This window comes from Penicillium subrubescens (genome assembly GCF_028828155.1).
Source record: "Penicillium subrubescens strain IBT 31985 chromosome Unknown utg000005l_segment0_segment0, whole genome shotgun sequence".
Classification (NCBI taxonomy): domain Eukaryota; kingdom Fungi; phylum Ascomycota; class Eurotiomycetes; order Eurotiales; family Aspergillaceae; genus Penicillium; species Penicillium subrubescens.
This window is the reverse complement of record NW_026643155.1, coordinates 1,102,841-1,119,202: the sequence shown is the minus strand read 5'-3', so window position 1 is coordinate 1,119,202 and position 16,362 is coordinate 1,102,841. Positions and strand designations below refer to the sequence as shown.

General features: G+C 49.5%; 8 protein-coding genes across 8 annotated transcripts; 3 read left to right on the top strand and 5 right to left on the bottom strand.

Moving 5' to 3' along the window:
* Nucleotides 1-445: 445 nt before the first annotated feature.
* Nucleotides 446-1,257, bottom strand: srgA (Rab family GTPase srgA; the record flags this gene model as incomplete). The annotated part of the gene is made up of 3 exons (XM_057152831.1): nt 446-765; nt 893-1,160; nt 1,228-1,257. The coding sequence occupies 3 exons, from the start codon at nt 1,255-1,257 to the stop codon at nt 446-448; spliced, it is 618 nt and encodes a 205-aa protein (XP_057007169.1).
* An 820-nt stretch (nt 1,258-2,077) lies between these two features.
* N7473_006890 (NCA2 family protein) lies at nt 2,078-4,228 on the bottom strand (the record flags this gene model as incomplete). Its single annotated transcript, XM_057152830.1, has 4 exons — nt 2,078-2,312; nt 2,368-2,493; nt 2,588-4,129; nt 4,212-4,228. The coding sequence occupies 4 exons, from the start codon at nt 4,226-4,228 to the stop codon at nt 2,078-2,080; spliced, it is 1,920 nt and encodes a 639-aa protein (XP_057007168.1).
* Nucleotides 4,229-4,978: 750 nt separating this feature from the next.
* Nucleotides 4,979-6,608, top strand: N7473_006889 (sterol desaturase family protein; the record flags this gene model as incomplete). The annotated part of the gene is made up of 4 exons (XM_057152829.1): nt 4,979-4,983; nt 5,569-5,809; nt 5,889-5,974; nt 6,053-6,608. 4 exons carry the CDS (start codon nt 4,979-4,981, stop codon nt 6,606-6,608), a joined length of 888 nt encoding a protein of 295 aa, XP_057007167.1.
* A 2,625-nt stretch (nt 6,609-9,233) lies between these two features.
* On the top strand, nt 9,234-10,537 carry N7473_006888 (uncharacterized protein; the record flags this gene model as incomplete). Its single annotated transcript, XM_057152828.1, has 2 exons — nt 9,234-9,815; nt 9,929-10,537. 2 exons carry the CDS (start codon nt 9,234-9,236, stop codon nt 10,535-10,537), a joined length of 1,191 nt encoding a protein of 396 aa, XP_057007166.1.
* Nucleotides 10,538-11,026: 489 nt separating this feature from the next.
* On the bottom strand, nt 11,027-11,227 carry N7473_006887 (uncharacterized protein; the record flags this gene model as incomplete). Its single annotated transcript, XM_057152827.1, has 1 exon — nt 11,027-11,227. The coding sequence occupies one exon, from the start codon at nt 11,225-11,227 to the stop codon at nt 11,027-11,029; it is 201 nt and encodes a 66-aa protein (XP_057007165.1).
* Nucleotides 11,228-11,467: 240 nt separating this feature from the next.
* Nucleotides 11,468-13,087, bottom strand: N7473_006886 (DUF3433 domain-containing protein; the record flags this gene model as incomplete). The annotated part of the gene is made up of 5 exons (XM_057152826.1): nt 11,468-11,608; nt 11,677-12,068; nt 12,137-12,514; nt 12,570-12,907; nt 12,969-13,087. The coding sequence occupies 5 exons, from the start codon at nt 13,085-13,087 to the stop codon at nt 11,468-11,470; spliced, it is 1,368 nt and encodes a 455-aa protein (XP_057007164.1).
* A 340-nt stretch (nt 13,088-13,427) lies between these two features.
* On the bottom strand, nt 13,428-14,020 carry N7473_006885 (uncharacterized protein; the record flags this gene model as incomplete). The annotated part of the gene is made up of 2 exons (XM_057152825.1): nt 13,428-13,559; nt 13,622-14,020. The coding sequence occupies 2 exons, from the start codon at nt 14,018-14,020 to the stop codon at nt 13,428-13,430; spliced, it is 531 nt and encodes a 176-aa protein (XP_057007163.1).
* Nucleotides 14,021-14,983: 963 nt separating this feature from the next.
* On the top strand, nt 14,984-16,356 carry N7473_006884 (uncharacterized protein; the record flags this gene model as incomplete). The annotated part of the gene is made up of 2 exons (XM_057152824.1): nt 14,984-15,469; nt 15,583-16,356. 2 exons carry the CDS (start codon nt 14,984-14,986, stop codon nt 16,354-16,356), a joined length of 1,260 nt encoding a protein of 419 aa, XP_057007162.1.
* Nucleotides 16,357-16,362: the final 6 nt, after the last annotated feature.

Sequence of the window (16,362 nt, the reverse complement as noted above, 5' to 3'; positions counted from 1 at the left end):
TGTGAAGTGAAGTATGGAGTACAGTACAATAAACTTGATCAAAGGGGTGTAATAGAAAATAAAAGGCTCATTCGATTAACATCAGGATTATAGACATATCATATCCTCCACAGATAGACCGAATGACTACTCAACAAGTACTACTCAGCATAAACAAGCATCAAGAAACGGAGACGGGTTGCCACGGGCTATGGACAGATATGTATGATACTCAGTAACGGGCGCCAGATCTCCATAGAGAAACTGGACTTTCAAATCTTAGCACATGAAATTGCAGGCAGAAGGATATGGGGGAACAGCTGCGCGGGGGAAACGACCAAGTGCGGCACGAGAAACAGATCAAAAACACACGTGTGCGGCGAAGAGAAAGGAAACAGGCAGAAGGAAATAGGAAAAAAGAGAAGTGGTGATGATGGTCATGGCGAGGTGGTGGTACAGGGGTGTTCTAGCAGCACTTCCCGCCAGCGCTCGCATTCTGACCCGATCCCTGATCTACATGGAGCCCTGGCGAGCTACCATTGTCAGTCTTGGAGGTATCCATACCCTTCTTGATGTCCGATGCAAGACTGTAAAAGGCCTTCTCGATGTTGATGTTGTTCTTCGCGGACACCTCCAGGAAGGGAATGCCAAGCTCATCAGCCAGCTGTTGGCCTTGCTCGGTGGAGACGGCCCTCTTCTCCTCCCAGTCGCACTTGTTTCCGATCAGGATCTTGTGAACGCCCTCGCTGGCGTGTTGCTCGACGTTGGAAAACCAGGTTCGGATGTCTATTCGAGATGGTCAGACCTGTTGCGTTGGGGGGGGGGGGGGCTAGGGGAGGGAGAGAAACTCGTGGGAAAGGGGGGAAGACGGCATATGGGTATTTGGAGGAGGGGACAAGCGTGTAGTACTTACTCTGGAAAGACCGTTCATCGGTCACGTCGTAGACCAGGAGGATACCCATCGCGCCACGGTAGTAGGCGGTCGTGATGGTTCGGAAACGTTCCTGGCCAGCTGTATCCCAGATCTGCAGTTTCACTCTCTTGCCGTCCAACTCGATTGTACGGATCTTGAAGTCGATACCGATGGTTGTAATGAAGGACGGGGTGAACGAGTCCTCACTGAAGCGCAACAGACAGCATGACTTGCCCACACCGGAATCTCCGATCAACAGCAACTTGATCTATGGTACATCCTCTTGTCAGAAAAATGGCGATTGAAAAGACCTGGAAGCGATCGGATACACTTACCAGGAAGTCATAATTCCGTGTACCAGCCATGATGGAGTGGTTTGTTTGTTGGTTGGCGTTATGGGGTTGGTGTTCTCAGATAGGAGACAGTGAAGACTGTCAGCACGTTCCACAGATGAACGGAGGACGTGCAAGTTTATGTGACGCTCTTGCAAAGATGCTGAGAGGTTATGTCGGTAGAGAGCAATCGCAAGGTGAATCGCAGCTCGTAGAAATTTGAGTGACCAGGGCCTGGTGCCTCCAGGGACTTTATCAGGAGTGCCGGGGTTGGTGGTTTCAGGATCGCCCGCTGGTGCAGGAGAGCAGGAGATCAAGCGCAGATGGGTAGATGTTTGAGAGACTTGAGACCAGCCCCAAAATATTCAGAACACAAGCAAGTTGAGAAAAGGACGAGTGAGGGGGATGGGAAGGGCAAGAGTAGTTAACACCACGCGGAGTGATGACGGTACTGCGGGTGCTGCTACGATCGATGGCCGGGTTATGTAAGCGGACTCGATTCCTGGAGGTTTTTGTTGGATTTGTTGGATACATAGCAGCCTGGCCCGGACAGAACACTTTTAGATGAGCCAAGGGGAGGCTTAAGGAGATATTCAGACATGATTTCATTACCTAAGAGTACCTGGTTGGATAATCTTTTGGTCGGTTTTATCGGCGTGATCACTCCAAGGTGGGTGCTACTTCCATTTCAAGACCGAGTACTGAACTACACAACACAATACACTAGGGCAGATATCGAGGCGGATAAGGAATTCACCATGTCTCCTAGTACCCAGAAATGGTAGATAGAGAATGATTTCCATATGTCACAGAATTTTTTATCATACAAAATCATCATCGTTATCCCTCCATCCTACTGGAAGTATGCCCATCTCATCCTCTCTACAACCCGCAGCTGCTTCTCCACGCCACTCTGGACATCGAGCAGGTCTTGGACATCCTCTCGGAATTCCCGGTATTGAATACCTCCCAGGACCAGTCTGATCTTCTGGAGAAGTGCTTCGGCCTCGCAGATGAGTCGACCGGACTCCTTGTAGGACATTGTCCCGTCAGACGGCCGGGCGGATGTGATAATACGGGTGACATTCCTGATTCGTCAGTTCATTGCGAACCTCACTATTTCCAAGGGTGGGATGTGCTTACCGTAGTCCCCGACGAATCTCATGCCTTTTCTTCCCCCTCTGTAGACCACGACGGTTGCCAAAGAGTCCAATCAGCCAGCGTAGAGAAGCATACGAAACCAGAATTCCAGGTGTGAGACCAACGAAACTAGATGGAACCCGTTAGTTCATGCGGAAAGGGCCAATTTCATAGGAAAGAGAAAATAAAATCAAAAGTAGGGAGGACAAGGAGTAATATGTACCCAAAGACGAGTTCTTGACTCTTCAGAAGAGCATCAATACCACTGATGGCGATTTCAACATCGACCTTGGTCTTCTGGATCTGGATCAAAAGAGCGCGCACCAAGTCGCCGCGGACAGTGCCGACAAAGGGTGTTCGGAGGTCTCGCTCATAGGCTTTGAGGACTGGAGTCAAGTCGCCTTCCTTGACGGCGTTCGCAATGGCCGTGGTGTCTTCCACAGGTAGTTGCCCTTGGCTAGTGTCGGCGCGGTCACGGACAAAATCAATGACCATCCGTTCCAGACTCGCCCGGTCGGCCACCAAGCTGTTCTTGCTCATGATGGCAATCTCACTTTTCTCATCGTGTCGAATGGTTCCGATCAGTTTGCGAATGGGATCCACCACCCAGTTTCCTCCAAAGTCAATAATGGTAGAGCCAAAATCTATGATCCATTGTAGAATCTGGTCTTGCCGATGAGCCAAGAACTTCAATGATGCACTTCCCGATAGGATCGCCAGTGACACCGGGATCCAATACCGGGTCACTCGTGAAGGTCGACCATGCAAAGCGACAAACGTGGACATCGAGGATGTATGAGCGGGAAGGTGATCCCGAAGAAGAGAGACCAGGCGCTGAATCAAATCCGCTGGGGTTTGCGTGGAGTACAAACCATTGTCGAGCATGTGCATACCGGCCTGGTCCTCTTTAAGAGTCGTGACCACTCGCTCCTCAAAGCCGACCACATTTGACTGGTTGATGGCCTGATGAAGGATGGTTTCTGTGAGGATCACAATCCGGGAGACTGTCTCTTGCCACTGAGCCCGAGACAATTGCGCGCCCTCCACGGCCGCATCCTCAGTTTGAAAGGCATGCCAACTTTCCATAAGCAGACCTAGGCTACTAGTATGGATGTCCGTCATGGCCACGAGGCGGTCTCTTTTTTGGCGAGCCTCAGCGCGACAAGATCGGATTGGAGAAGACCAATTGAGTCGGAGAGGAGACTCCGACATGCTTTGTCGAGCAATTTGGTAGAATTGCGCCCATCGGGCAGCCAAGGATCTGGAGAGGGATGCGGAGGAGGCGTTTCGGATTGAAGGAAGACCCTTAGTCCAATGCCAGAATCGTGTAGGTGCTGTCTGGGCCGTGTAGAGACCGCTATTCCATACCGACCCGAGCACGTCGTTCCAGTAGTAAGTCTCTTCCTGAAGTCGGAGCGTCTGGTCCAAAAGGGAGTGCATCACCAAGCCTGATGCCTGGACCGAGGCTTTGGCAGCAACCAACCACAGATAATCCGACACATGCTCCTCAGCCTGAGATTCAGTGTCAATCTGGACTTCTGCGGCGACGGGGAATTGACGCGTCAAGGTAGGGTCTGCAAGCAAATCTGCCAGACGAGTGGCTGAAAGGAAGGGCTGGGTCTTGGAAGTCACCGAGATGGATCCGATGACATTTTGCAGGCGACGAACGTGTACCGGAGGGGCATCTTCGGTATACAGAAGCTTCTCCGGCCGGGTTATCTGCTGTTGCAATTGGTCGAGTTGAATATTCACGCCGCAGGCCGTTCTAGATGGATAGGACGAGTCAGCCTGTACAGCAATGAAGGGATCAGATCATCTCGGAGGGGGAGAGAAAGCAAGACACTTACTCCTGGACAATCGACATGGCGCCTAGCGGAGCGTCGACCAGGTCCGACTACTACGTCGGCGCGTCGGCATTTACATTATTAGGGTGGGCGCATTATCGTATGTCGTCATGGTGCAAACCAGGCAAACTAAAAACTCCCAGATCCTGGTTGAGCGAGTTTATGTAATCCGTACAAACAGTGCAAACAGCAATCTTCTCGCGACTCTCTCGTACTCGAAAGTACACGGTACTCTACGGTCCAATCCCGAGTGGGATGATCAATTTGTTATAGTACGGAGTATGTAGTACCGAGTAGTATCATTAATAGTCTACTTTTTACTGGTCTGATGATAAACGGAACGCTCGGAACCGGTGTTGGATGACCCTTGATCATGATCATGATTACGATCATGACACCCCAGTTGAGCTGTACTATAACTGGATATCGCGGGGTAGTTAGATCATGAACGGTAGAGTACTAGAGATAGAACACTGCCCTGCCCACTCTCTGTGTGTTTCTAGCAGTAGAGGTAGAGTAGACCAACAAATGTAGCATGAGTAATTAGAAAGAGATAACTAGTATCGACCAGCAATATACACAAGTATAATATATAGAGACACTCCCCACTGGCTAGTTATCTCACACATGCTTATCAGATTACATACAACTCTCATCTGCTTACCTACAGCCCTCGTTTCAGAGGCACCGGAGCCAAGGACGCTCCGCATGGGCTGAGCAGTGGACAGGCGATCTCGGCGGGGGCCTCTGTTATGCGCAATCCTGTTTGTATGGCGTGAGTCCTGACTGGGCCACTGAGGCTGGGGCCTGGCGAGGTGGGCAGAAACCAACCAGAGACCCGGAAATTCCGCATTATTTCCATTCTTCGTTTGGTGGAGACTCTCGGATGGTGATCGGGTCGCCAGTGGCCTTACCCAGTTGTTCAGAGTTAGCAGCCCGATGGTTGGTTGATTCTAGTGCAAACACGACAAACTGGCCTCGCGGAGTCCTGCGGTTTTTCAGGGGAAATTGGGAAATTGGGAAATTCGTGAAGGTCTCGCCACTTCGGGAATGGCCCGTCCTGTTCGCCGAACAATCCATCCTAATTTAATTATCTGCAACTCTTCTCCCTTTTCTCCTTCCCCTTCTTGACAGGTCGGTGTTGCTTTAATTATCACCTCTCCCACTTCTTTTCTACTGGAATTTGGAACAATCAAATCCTCTATTCTCCCCCAATCTCATCTGGTGATACCCTTCATACGGGAAAAAAAAAACACAATGTACGTGAATCAATCTCCTTTCGGCCACTTCTGCCTCTCTCCTTCCCGCGCAGTACCATCGAGATCTCCCATACTAATCTGCCCTCTTGGAACGTGTATAGGAACTCGACCGTGCTCTCTTCGACCACCTACTGGGGTCAATTCGAGGAGATTGGCAAGTACAATGCCAACCTGAACGTTGCCGAGCGCTTGTGGGCGGCCTGGTACGCGTGGATGCAGAACGATGTCCTGGCCACCGGTATCATGTCTTTCATGATGCACGAGTTGGTCTACTTTGGCCGCTCGTTGCCTTGGATCTTCATCGACAGTCTGGGTTTGTTCAAGGGTTACAAGATTCAGAGCGTAAGTACCGATTGGAGTTCCTGCATTTGTCCTCGGTCAATTGTCACCTTCAGGGATCGATTTGCTAATCCCTGGATAGAGCAAGATTCCCTCTTTGCGCGAGCAGTGGGACTGTGCTAAGTTCGTGCTCCTGAGTCACTTCACCGTGGAACTTCCTCAGATTTGGTAAGATTGAACCTGAACACCTCGTCCATTCGGACCTGGGTGGCGACTCTGAGCTAACAGCCCTTTTCTTCTTCATAGGCTCTTCCACCCAATGGCTCAATTCTTTGGTCTCTCGACTTCGGTACCTTTCCCCTCCCTCTGGACCATGGCTTACCAAATCGCGATCTTCTTCGTGATGGAAGATACCTGGCACTACTTCTCCCACCGTGCTCTGCACTGGGGTCCTCTCTACAAGGCCATTCACAAGATTCACCACCAATACTCGGCGCCCTTCGGTCTGGCTGCCGAATACGCCTCCCCGATCGAGGTCATGATCCTCGGTTTCGGAACCGTCGGCTGCCCAATCGTTTGGTGCGCCTTCACCGGTGACTTGCACATTCTAACCATGTACATCTGGATTGTCCTGCGTCTCTTCCAGGCCATCGACGCGCACAGCGGCTATGAATTCCCCTGGAGTCTTCACCACTTCCTGCCTTTCTGGGCCGGTGCGGATCACCACGACCTCCACCACGAGAAGTTCATTGGCAACTATTCCAGCAGCTTCCGCTGGTGGGACTACGTTCTGGACACCGAGTACACCCCCGATGCGCTCAAGCGCCGGAGGGAGCAGGCGCCCGCAAAGAAGGCTCAATGAGCCGACTTGGGTACCTCTCATTCTAGAGAAAGCCGACCTACTGGATTAACTTCTCGTTACTCTGAGTGGGGCATGGCTTTTTCTTCATTTCCTTTCTCCTATCCTCTAGTCTGCCTTGCCGATACCACGAGGGTCACGGGTGCAATAACAGGTTTTCACCCCGACAATGAACCGTCCACTTCGCGGAGACATTTGGCACCATGCCACAGCGCGATATAAATCGTGCATAATCGGACAGCCTCCCAGCTATCCAGACCTATGTGTATAGCATGCTCTCGTGCGATGCGGCGGCGCGATCCCCAATAATGTTCTAATGTACCTACTTAATTTCGTGATGAATTCCCGGTGCCAGTGTCCGGGTCACTATGATCTGCATCTTAGAAATTTGACATATATAACTTAATAGTCTCTGGTGCGCAGCTGTTATAAAGATTCCCTCGGTAGTTGTGTATTAGATTACAGTGAATTGGCCTATATCTGGTAACATCGGTTTGAGAGGTGGGAATACGTCATGTTGTTCAAGAGTCTAGCGAACTAGACTGATAATTAGAGACGAGAGCTGATGTGGCTACAGAATAATTAATACTATTCAAAGCGACAGATAGCAAAGGTGAAGAAAACTTCTACTTTGTCTACCTGATTGAATAATCAATAGCACCGTCGAGTCAGGTGAGATCATTGCATTCCTATAGATGGGAGACTGATGATTATAAAATGAGAACGATCCTCTAGGGTATGGGGTTGTTACTGTTCGCGCCTAGCTTAACAAGCCAAAAAGACCAAATATGGCAGAACATGAGTTCAGTCATGTCTGGGAACGACGTAATAAGCGCACATGACGTTAGTGAGACAGTTCTAATCCTAGCAAATTGGTGGATGACATGACGGAGGCAAAAAAGAAATACGATGTTCCCTCGAACCGGAATCGAGCCGGTGACCTTTCGGTTATATGATGATCCATTACAGCCGAACGTGATATCCAACTACACCATCGAGGGTTTAATCGTGTTTGAAGAGAGCATTATTGAGTCTATGAACTTTCTCTGTGTAACCTGATGAAGATAACTGCTATTCAAGGACCGCTTGCTTTAGTTGGGTTCTAAACTTCAGACTTTCTTGTCAAATATGAAACAATTAACAAGAGCCAGAGATGGAACCTAGGCTATCAAGAAAAACAAATGAATCTACCTTCTAGAAAGACCTTTCAAATAATTGGAGGAAATCACGTTTAACTAACTATTCCTCGTGTCTTTCTTTCCATGCGAATTTTCAGCTTCCACTGTACAACCAGCGTTTAGGCAGTAGTATAGGCAGCAAAAATTCTTCAACACTCCCTCGAACCGGAATCGAGCCGGTGACCTTTCGGTTATATGTGATCCATTACAGCCGAACGTGATATCCAACTACACCATCGAGGGTTTGGTTGTGGTGGGGCCTTGAAAATTCTGCGTTATACAGAAGATTTAATTTATCCGTATAGGGATTTCTCCTCCATACTATCGCTATACCCTACCCGCACTAAGAAACCTTTAATATAGAATGTTAGGTCTTTTCCCTCTAATGGTCGATTAGTGTGGATCGTCTAGACGATAGGGGTACCAAAGACTAGTCTAGCACACAGCCTTCGCGTTAAGGGGATTTTCGGGAAGTTCTTAGGTATGGTACCACATGTAATGTATGCTTTAATAAGTCAGATTGGATCTTTTTTCCTACGGCGTATAGGAGAGAACCTCACACCGAGCTTGAAATATATAGGGTATCTACAAAGTAAATGACAAGGTTGCCTCCGGACCCCTAGACCTTCTGCTCTTTCCCCAACCTTCAGAAATTGAAGTAGATCGATATAAACATCGCGAAAGATACTTATGGACTGAACGCATGAATAATATAATATTAATTCTGCTCACATTTAGAGCCAAAAAGGCTTATTCTTTTTTGATCTCAAGCTTCCTTATGGTTTTTGATCCATAGGAACGGACTGCCACGGAGAGAAAGCGCAGTACGGAGTTGTACCACCAGCCGGCTTGGTAACCGAAAAATAACGCCTCTTTGGGGCTGATCCCACCTGAATTTGAGGTTCCTGACGGTTTACAGGGACAGTAGATGAAGGCCGCAGGTTCGGCAGGAGGCCCTGGCGATAGTCATCAACAGGCCACAGATTGGTGCGGGCAAAAAGTACAAGGATGACATAAAAGCAGAGGCGCCACGGAAGTCCTGTAGGTAAAAGGTGGTTAGCTGTTCGCTTGTATTCAAGGTATTCCAGACCAAGAAAATAGTAGTCGTAAAAGGCGAGTTTGTCCATATCATGGTCGGAATTAGGGCTGGGCGGCAGAGATGAGCCTGTCGGCGCATCCACAGACCGAAGACAGGCGAGAGTATTACTGCTGTGCATAATATTGTAATATGTAGTAGTTTATATAATTCGTTTTCAATCACTATCCTATTTGGCATTCTTCAGTGGTCACTTAAGGAAGGCAAAGTTCAATATTTCCCTTTCCCATCTGGCAGACGATCAGGTGACAGTCGAGTCTTGGCAGGAGACCCTGTAGTAACTACTGACTGCGGCAAACTCCTCAGTCTCACTTCACTTAGATTATTATCTGCAGCGATACTACCTCAAAGAAAATGGCACACCAAGCCCATAATATCCCATGGAGTTTGCTGGCATCAAATCTCCACTGGAGCACAACCTCTCGGCGTGCCCGTAGCGTCACAAATCTCCGCCCTAGCATGAAACCGGACCAAGGCAAAGAGCTCACTTACTTCATCGAAGCGTTTATTCGAACCATCGATGACCACTCACTATGCGAGCGCAAGAAATATCCCTCGGTATATGATGTGGTTGATTCCACGGAAGTCATTCTTGACTCGGCCACTGTTCAGAGAATTACCCCTACTGTCCGTAAATGGCGTAGCTATGGATTCGGAGGCAGATGCCCCAGCGGAATTTGCAAGGTAGCTCAGAACAAGGAAGATTGTCAATGCATTCCAATCCCAAATGAAGAGAGAACGGCGTCGGCATTTCTCCGGCCTCCTGGTCCGAGAGATTGCTACCGGTTCTTCAATTTGAACCGTGAAGCGTTCTTCAATGTCGAAGTGGTGAAAACTTTGCTTTTGCACGGGGAGATGGACACTATCCTGCGCGTGTGCGCTCTGCCTGGAGTGAGTCCACCGCAATGGTGGCCTGACAGCGAGTGCATGTGTGAGGTGAGTCCTTGGATGCGTGCTTGGCTGCAAGAAGCCCGTTGAAAATCTCGTTTCTCGAAGACATGATGCATTCCTAGTTCAAAAACAATTATCGCATATACTGACTAGTATAGGATGCCGTACTCGGATGGGATCAAATATGCATCAAGGCCCTTAGAGCCTATATATGCCTGAACACTATTCACTGCTTCCCAGAAATATGGGATAACGCTTCCGGCAGAACCATGGAGATGGACTACCGCAGCAGCAAGTTCTATCAATTTACGCTGAGAACATGCACGGGCACGGGGCAACCATCAGAAGTGAGCACATATCCGCATCGGCAATTCTTTGGGATAAGCGACGACCAATTCCAAGGCGAAAACGATTATCCCTTGTTCAAGAGCGCACCCTGGTTACAATGGGCGGACTTCAAGCATCAGGGCACCGGGTACCACCGACGCCGGGTCGATCATTATGGAAAGGTGCCCATTAACGAGTTTCTCACCTTGGAGAATGAAACGTCAGCGGGCCACCAGCCAGGTACGCTTGAGGTAGTACTGGTTCGGGACTACTTATATCGGAAGGGTCTACCGGCGGAGCTGGTGTTGAACGTCATGGAGCTCGCTGGGTATAGACCGGTAGGGCGACTGAGAGAGCCCCATGATCCCGTTCCACCCATCAAACCGCCAGGAATTTTCTCGCTACCTCACATATTGTTGGCGATTGCTAGTCCACCTTGACATGATGGCTAATGCCCTTGGCATGGAATTTCCATGGAAACAACTTATTGGCGACTGTATTACTGATTTCTGGGCTGATGAGCGCTGTGGACAAGGGACCTTCTTTTGGTATCCTGTGAATGAGTACGGTGGCAGAATGCCTCGGGTTTTTATCAAGCCTTAATCTATAGGCTCGAAATCGGAGGGCTGAGAACACGGTTTTGGGGGCAGATTTAGGCCAACCTATGTTGACTCAAATCTGTAAGGAATCCAAGGCAAGCATGACAATCAAAAAATTAGGCAGGTGCTATTATATGATCAATAGGCCACATCTGAACTCCACGTGAAGATTCACAAGCAGTAAGATGCGGTGCTACTGGGATGTGTTTAGCCTCTCCTACGGCTTTAATCCTACATACATGTGAGCAGACTAAACATGGTTAAAATCGTATAAAACTCAACTCGGTAATTATGGTTTAATTCAGCAACCTGGCAGTGCTTACTCCATTATTATGCCTCTTGGAGCGAATAGAGGCTATTTTTTTCCATAGCGCCGCTATCAAATTTGCCGAAGCCATATCGCCTATACAAGTCATTCAGCCCTTCAATCTTCCCCGTCGTACTATCTATATCAGCCACTTCCTTCAAATCCTCTCGAAGGCCAGATGAGTAGATAACATATGGGATCATGGTGGCGGTGTGAGTCGGCATTATGGGTAATAGCTTGCGCTTCAGCCAGCTGAAGTGGTACCCAAGCACCAGATGGACCGCTAACACGAAAGCGATCAGGAGTGTAGATCCTGTAGCTGCTGCGAGGTCGCTCTCAAAGGTGGTTGATCTGTATGACGATGCGGAGAGCTGTAATGAACCGAGGAAGATCGTTAAGATAGTTGTTGCCAGAGAAGCGAGCATTGAGTTGCAGACAAGACAGCGCCCGTTTCTACCGGCGACTCAGGCCTCCCATGGTGGTATATTGCTGGTGTAATCTGCCCATAGAATATTGAGACGATGGTAGTCCTGCGGGTAGTCCTGCGCGAGAGCGTAAAATGGCGCAAGGGATCGCACGGCGTGGTCGATCACGTCGACGATTAACTAGATACTATAGTTAGTCGGGCCCAGGGCGAAGCAGCGCGAGAAAAGGGACAGAGGTGCAAGCTCACCTGGACCAAAATACCCACGATCTGGTAAACCCTTGGATCGATTGAAATGCCGTACTTCCACTTGAGCTTGCCGTCGATGAGGTGAAATTCTGAGGATGCGAACTTTTCCTCTATCTTCGAGAGTGACAAGCTGCTGGAGCTGGACGGCAACTTTAAGCTAGCAGCATCGAACTCTTCTAGGAGATCCACTAGGCCGGCAATGCCTCTGACGCCCCCGGAAAGACCAGTCTTCTGCGAGTGAATGAGAATGAAGAGGACCAGACAGCAATTCTCCGCCACAGCCAAGGCCCCGATTAGTTTATAAGCCCAACCGTGCTCGACGAGAGCTACCTGCCAGGAGTACGTATCTGGCCAGTCAAGTGCGGCGCCAGAGTACACTTCCCAGCAGAAGACTTAATTTCCGAACACCGGTATCAAAATTGTGGCCAGGATATTCCCTTGGCTCGAGATAGCGACAGACCAAAGCCGGTATCTGAGGTCTGGAAGTGGCTCAGCGGCGCCCAAAACGTGTGGTAATTAAGACACAAAGACCGGTCACCTGTCGTCCCGTTTGGCTTTTGCAGCCGATAATACATGTCAATGCGCTTGATGTCGTCGTCAAGAACCTTCCACATGCGGCCGTAAAGAACCGCCAAGAGCATTGGAAGATAGGTGAAGGCCGAGTAGACGCCACGACCTAATCTTTGGGCTCCGTTCTTCTGGCTCCAAACACCATCGAGAGTTATAGTAAAACGACAAAGACCCCGGGGCGGTCGGTCGAACGTTGGCGACCTGATAATTCTCGAGTTGAATGGGTCCCCTGTCCAGGGCCCGCTGGAGACGGAGCCACCAGACCAGTCTATCTCATCTACATCAGCATAGAGAATTGTATACTTGGCAATAGGTGAACTTACGCTGGACAAGCGGATCTGGCTGCTGGCTCCTCCACTGAAGGAATACAACGAGGGCGATGAGGCCCACTGTGATGCAGCTGATAAAAGCCAAATATGTGGAGTTGAATGTCCATGGTCGCCAGTCCTTATTTTGAGGCCTTTTTGAACCTTTTAGCCGCGCAAGGAGCTTGAAAAGCCCAGACGGCAGAAGTGTGAGGAAAGGAACCAGCAGCAAGGCGATCAAGACTACTTCGACCAGGTACTCGTAGAAGAACCGACCATATAGCCACGTCCCGTACGGAGGCGTAAACAGCGGCCAGAGAAATTGGTGAACATGGGCTTGCTGTGGTTTGCGAATCCTGTAGTGCTAAAAGAGAATGAGCCAGAGACATAGCGTTAAATGATTTGAAGGCTCCTTACTTGCCACCAATCACCTTGGATATACCGTCCGGAACGAGGTATCCTACAGTATTGTATTTGTAGTCCACAGGCGCTAGCAATGATATATCGTAGTTGACAGGGCCGGAGGAAGAGACCATGAATGGTTTTTGGGTGTCCACCTTAAGCAGGCAACCGCCAAACATCAGCAAGAACCTTGAATTTAGGAGGCAGGAGCTCCCAGCAGTGGGGTAGTTCGGGCAAAATTTGGATTGATCTGCGCTCTGAGCCAGACAGCACTATAAGGCTCATGCCATTAATGACGAAAGCAAAATCTACGGTGAACTGATAGGATGATATCGTACCTCGGAAGGCTCAAGACCCAGGCGTCGGCAAGGGCCGTGACATCGTTTGTCCGCCAATCAGGACGATGTTGTGTGAGGGTTTATCCTGGGAAGATCCAGAAGCCACGCAGGCGGACATTTGCCAGGATGGGAAAGTCTAAGGGGGATCGAGATTCTTCCCATCAGCTTGTGCGACGTCATCAATAGCATCTCCGTTCAAGTCAGTACCGGTTTGTACAATCCATTCTTGCGATTCGATATCAAACACGTATATTGACGACATCCGGGCCTAGTCAGGTATCAGCCGGCAATCTCGTCGAATACTACACGCAACACCTGCTTTCACCTCACCAGAGACAATGTCCCGTTCCTCTCGACATAACCTCCTAAGGCCACTAGAGCACCGCTACGCGTCGCCGTGTTGAGAATCACGAGGCTCTGGTTGACCACGGGCACAAAGTCTGGAACAGGGATGGTCGACATCGTCTCTTGCTGCATATTGAATACGGTGAGGAAGTGAAGGTAGGTAACCGAGGACTCTGTCACAGTGTTTCCTCCAGTCCGAGTTATGCCTCCCCAGTAATAGCCTTTCTGTAGGTCCGGGACATTGCAGCTGGCGCCATGACTTGGGCGACTGTTGGTAACATTTTCTCCTGCGTCGAGTTCGGTCCACCCACTACCAACACCGCCCTCGTCCATCTCGAAGTGCCAAAGATCGTTCTTCAGCGATTGGTTCTTGTGCAATGGCATCTCACAGAACAGCCAGGCGCGATCGACCAGGTTGCTCCAAATGAAGCCAAATGAAGCCAAATGAAGCCAAATGAAGCCAAATGAAGCCAAATGAAGCCAAATGAAGCCAAATGAAGCCATTAGAGACGAAGGGAGCGTTTGACGGCCTAGAGGAAGTCTTCCCAGGTGGACTGATGAAGTCTAAAGTCAAGTTGGCCAGAAACTCTGGGACTGTTCATCGCGTTAGTTCTAAAGGTACTTTCGCATCGTGAATTTCTTCTTGCCTCAACCCAGTGCTGTGCCGTTTTCATCAACGTAACGACCACCGTCGACCCATAGGGTCTCCATGAGTGTGAAGCCTATACGGGGACACATAAGCCCCAGAAACGTCAAGCAGATCGATCATTATATACTTTGCAATCCCACCCTCTGAGGCGACTGTTGTACGTTTGCCCCGGTGCTGAGATCGCAGAGGATCACGGCGGATATTCAGGCGTTGCTGACCAGGTTGGCACGCATTGTGTCGCCGTATTGGAAGGCCTCGGATGTATGATGTCTCGAGCTGGCGATCTGCTGGCCAATATCAGGAGCTAGATTTGGAATCAACAGAAATAAGAGAAGGTTTGGTTTGTCTTGGGCCAAATGAAGACCAAGACGAGAGGTTCAGTAAATAATGGGGCGCGGTGTGGGCCAGGGTCTATGGATAGTTTGGATACAGTATGGTGATAAAGGGGGAAAAGGTCCCATCCGATATGACCTCCTTTTGGCACTGTAGAGCAGTCATTGGTGGGATCCGTGACTCACTCCAATTTGCAACAAGCCCGGCAATCATTGAATTATGCTCCGGCAACGATAGCCAGGCTCATCAGTTTTCTCGCGTCCGCAATGCTCGCCTGATAATGAGTAATATCATCCCCGATATGCAAGAACCTGCTACCGAGCCATACTGCATTCGGTATCCAGAACCTGCATCGGTATCCATCGATGCGCTATCAAGTCGGCCGCGCATGTGCTGCTGCTTGGTATACGTATCTTTACAAAGAATTGGATCTTCTGCCAAACGTATCTATTGCTGAAGAAGCCCGCAATGCTGCCGAAGATGCCGACATCTACAAGATTATTATGTCGGCCCCTCAAAGATGGGCTGTTATGGATGATTTTACTCGATCGGTGAATCTTGAAAACCCGCCGGCACCCGCCTTTCTCAATGGCAATATGAAGTTCCGACGGGCTTTGGGCCGGCGGGTTCTTCCTCCCAAGAACTTGCCAGATACAACCGCAGATGATATTAACATTGAGGAAGATGGATTTATTGGGTTGAAAGAACAACTCAGCAAAGTAGATCGCGATGCGATAGTCGGCCCAGGTGCGAAACTTGGCCCAGGAGACTCTGAGCATTTGTGGATGCCTCTTCCGCCTGATCTTCCAGTTCTTGACAAACGCCCTCCAACGCAAATGGCTGCAGGGAGGGTAATGTGGATAGATACGCTCGATTGATGCATCCACGGAGGCTCAGGACGGAAATTGAATACAATTGTATCCTTCGCGGGATTTATCACCATACAATTTTTGCCCGATTGTAGGCCTATCAACTGGAGACCAACCCTGGGCGAATCATTCTCCCAGGTAAATTGCTCAACGAAGGCAATGAGCGTGAGTGTCGCGAGATTCGCACTGGGATAAATGCTCGCAAAATCATGAACAACGATATCTCTGACCTTGAAGATGACTCTGACTGCCTCCCTTGGCTTATCTGGTGGCCGGTAGAGCTTAATGAGAACATTTTGCGTGAGCTTGCTAGCAAGTGTCCGTCCATGAGACACCAAATTGCGATCACCGCCATACTTTGTGACTACAAGTCACTTTTCTGGTCGTTGAAGCCTCTTCCACACGAGTCCTTCTTCGAGGCTGCTAAACAAAGCAGAAACACGTTCTACCTTGTCAGGGAGCGTTCCATTAGAAGCAGAGAAACCTCAGAGTTCGGCCCTTATAATACCACCTGGGAAACAAGTTTACAGCCTGATTTGGAGCCTAGAGATTCTTCTGCTCACTCTTCTATCCAATTTTCTGATATGGCTGTTCCTTGGGGGCAGCATCCCAGAGACGAATGGGGCTCTCCTGGAATGTATGGCGGTCAGCCGGCTGACCCGGGTGTTGTGGAGAGATACATGTGGCTGTCAACTGAAACTGCGCAGAAGATCCAAGACGAATCCAGCGGAATCTACGACGATAGCGCGGGTACTGGCTACTTGTATATTGAAAATGATGATTCGGAAAACGAACTTTGGCTGAAGCTCTCACGTCCTCTAAAGCGTATGACATCCTTCGAAATGAAAGACTTGGGGGACAAAAGCTAGTTATAT